The sequence below is a fragment of the Laccaria bicolor genome, genomic scaffold (genome assembly GCF_000143565.1).
Source record: "Laccaria bicolor S238N-H82 LACBIscaffold_197 genomic scaffold, whole genome shotgun sequence".
Taxonomy (NCBI): domain Eukaryota; kingdom Fungi; phylum Basidiomycota; class Agaricomycetes; order Agaricales; family Hydnangiaceae; genus Laccaria; species Laccaria bicolor.
This window is the reverse complement of record NW_001890055.1, coordinates 1-3,469: the sequence shown is the minus strand read 5'-3', so window position 1 is coordinate 3,469 and position 3,469 is coordinate 1. Positions and strand designations below refer to the sequence as shown.

The 3,469-nt window shown below is 42.9% G+C and overlaps 1 protein-coding gene across 1 annotated transcript; it reads left to right on the top strand.

Annotated features, from left to right (window-relative positions):
- Positions 1–1,685: 1,685 nt before the first annotated feature.
- Positions 1,686–3,162, top strand: LACBIDRAFT_335939 (uncharacterized protein; the record flags this gene model as incomplete). The annotated part of the gene is made up of 6 exons (XM_001890847.1): positions 1,686–1,823; positions 1,893–2,086; positions 2,154–2,262; positions 2,321–2,423; positions 3,015–3,036; positions 3,093–3,162. 6 exons carry the CDS (start codon positions 1,686–1,688, stop codon positions 3,160–3,162), a joined length of 636 nt encoding a protein of 211 aa, XP_001890882.1.
- Between the last annotated feature and the right edge of the window lie 307 nt (positions 3,163–3,469).

The window sequence follows — 3,469 nt, the reverse complement described above, 5'->3', positions numbered from 1 at the left end:
CTGTTAACATGTTATCATTCACCCAGTGAAGTAACTCAGTAAACAAATTGTTTTAACTATGTAGATTGTAAGGGCTTTGTTTAGCTCAAAAAGCTAATTCAAATGAACTATCAATTCATTTATTATTGACAATGCCTTCTCTTAGGTGCCTGTTTTCCCAGGCCATTTCCTGATGAAAGTTTTACATTGTAATTTTTTACCTTAGCAAGGTTTGAACTCCGGACTTAGCTGTTTTCTTTTTGCAGGGGGCCCTTCTTCTACACGTGAACACAACTTACCACTTCACCATCAGGGACAACAGGGTCAAGGAAATTTATGCATTTTATACAGCCATTTACAGGTGAACATATATCCTCACAAATCACTCACTACATTCAAAAAATGGGAAGTCCATTTAAATGGGAAAGGGAGGTAGAGTATGCTCACAGGGTCCGGTGTGGTTTCATGCTCAAAAGTATATAACCTATAAAGATCCCATGACTTAGTGGCTTTGTGTGCACTCAAGTGTTGCCTTTTTATCACCAAGCTGAGGGATCAATTCACTGCAATGTCAAAAATTTGATGTGTTGAAATTTGGACGGGTGAAAGATACTCGGTTACTGGTGACCAAAATAACCCAGTTGAACAACAACTTGTATACTGGGTTCTAAATAACTCATTGCTACCTAGTTAAAATGGGATTCCGTTTACTGTATGAATTATACTTGGTTACCCAGTAAATGAAATAAACCGGTGAAAACAGGGGAAAATAACTTGGAAGTAGTTAACTCGTTTGATACTCGGTGAACCAGTAAAAAATTAAAAATACTTGGCTAAAAAGTAAACTTAATCCGTTCTGGGGTGCACAGTGAGATCATCCCCCAAGCCTGATATTCTATGGCGAGTATGGATATACAGGTAGCTACAGGTCTACCAGAGACTACTGGACCTAGGTAGCTCTAGGTAAATCCAAACATTTATGTACAACTACATAATCACAACTAAATTACCCAGCCAAAACGCCGTTCCAGATGAAACCCTGATGATCTCACAAATCTAAGCGAGTATCCAGTATCCCGCTTTACGCCGCTTTCCTACAGCTCGCAAACACCTACAGGACACATTGCTGCAGCTCAGTGAAGTGTTCCTCAGGTTTCTTGCTTGAGTTGTTGCACACCGTATTGATATTGTGAGGTTGGGATCCTCCCTTCCTCCTCTTCCCTTTTTCTTTTTTCTTTTTCTTTTTCTTTTATTTTTTAGCCCACAAACACCGGTATCCGGCCCCATTTTGGCGACTTTTTGTGGACAAGAAATGGCATGAGCTTCCCGGGGCCTGTTATACCTCAACCTTGTCTCAAGATGTCCACATCTGAGGCTATACCTCAATGTTCAAACTTGGGTGCCTAGCACTTACAGCTGACTGAGCACTGCTGCACGACCTTCCAACAATCTTCCATTGGAAAAAAAAACTATGACACCTTTGAAATCTAGGCCTACCGTACTACGCATACGCGGACGTTCGGCTCTAAATGCAGTCTTGCAGGCCTAACTTGACTTCTAGAAATTCCCATCTACAACGAATGGGTGCCGGTATGGCGTCTCCGGTCAGTCCGACATGTTTGAAAGAAGAGCAAGGCAAGAACCTCGCTCTTCATCACCTCCAGATCCATTTCTCTGAACGCGTCTCACAATGGTTCTTAAACTCTATGGATTTCTCCACTTGCACTCAAACCGTTGCAACAGTGTTGTACAAGACAAACGTTTCGTTCGAGTTCATCCCAGTCGACATTAGCAAGGGCGAGCAGAAGGCCCCGGAATACCTCGTGATTCAACCATTCGGACAGGTTCCCTACATCATGAGCTTCAATCTCTCTCCTTATCACGCAACTGCTTCATAGGGTGTCCGACTTCAGGACGATGATGGATACATCGTGTACGAAAGTAGGGCCATTGCTCGCTATATCACGGCCAAGTACGGCGATCAAGGAACACCCCTCCTCCCAAAGGATCCAAAGGCATACGGTCTCTCCGAGCAAGCCGCATCGATTGAAGCCTTCAACTTCCATCCACACGTGTCCAAAGCCGTTGCCGAAAACATGTTCAAAAAGTGAGCCGATTTTTTGGTCTTGCAACATTGTATCGTGTTCTGACACACTTTTCCCCCCAAGATAGAGTGGATTGACCCCAGACCATGCGGTTTATGAGGCAGCAATCTCCGCCCTGGACAAGCATCTGGATGTGTATGACACGATCCTCGCAAAGCAGAAGTACCTAGCTGGAGATGTCAGTCTCACATCGTGTGTATCATCTGATGACGCGATACTTACCGATGTGATTGCAGGAAATCACTCTTGCTGATATCTTTCACGTTGCATACGGCTCATACCTCCCTGCGGCGGGGAGTAACGTCATAGACACAAGGGGCAAATGGCTTTCGTCGCCAGGTAAAGAGGTGATAAATAGTAAATAACTATGTCAAATTTTTTATTCCACATTTGTTGAAAAAATAATCAGTTAAATAAAATTCAAATTTTCTTGCTCATTATCTTTGCAGGAATGGTTGATAAAAATAAAATGTTGTTGCCAGAGTAGGAAGATAAAGATCAACCCTGTTTTGCCACAGCAACAAAGATGAGGTGACAAGTTAATGTCATTGAAAGCCTGTTCCTGACATGAGGAATTGGAACAAAGAATTTAACTAATTGCCAGGGAATTTTGAGGGAATTAGACATTCCTATGCAGGCCAGATCACCTCGTTGCTTGGCAAATATGTAAATTCTTTGTTCCTGTTCCCGCATGTCAGAATGAGCTTTCAATGACATTAAATTGTTGCCTCGTCATTTTTGCTGTGGCTAACCTCATCTTCCTACTCCAGCAACAACATTTTACTTTTATCACTCATTTCTGAAGCAAGAAAATTTTAATTTTATCTAACTGCTCATTTTTTCTGCAAGTGTGGAATAAATGATTTAACATAGTTATCTACTGTTTACCACCTCTTTACCTGGCGACGAAAGCTGTTTGCCCCTTGTGAGAATTAAAGCCCAACGTCGATCGGTACGTGTCCATGGATCTGAGTGTCGTCGGCATGGTTAATGTGGCTTGTTATTCAGGTGGTTCAAGGAGGTGTCCGGAAGGGCTTCCTGGCAGGCGGTCAAGGATGGTGTCAAAAGTNCCACCTAAGAATAATAGACATCATGTATTAGTTGCAAGACTGTCAACATGGGCATGCCGAATGACTTCACACCTACCATATGATAGTCCGAATACGGCCAAGAAGTCTTCAAAACTATTGTTTTCCGGATCCTGTCGCCAATTTGCCATCACTCATTCAGCGCCTTGACAGAACTACTGGGGGTGAATTCTTCATCAGCATTCCACTACATGCTAAAAGGTTTCAACCGTCCAGATTCTGCACCACTGCCTTCTCCTTGTTTTTGTTCAGTCCATCACCTGGTTGCAGCGCTTCAAAGAGAAAGCTGTATGGTCC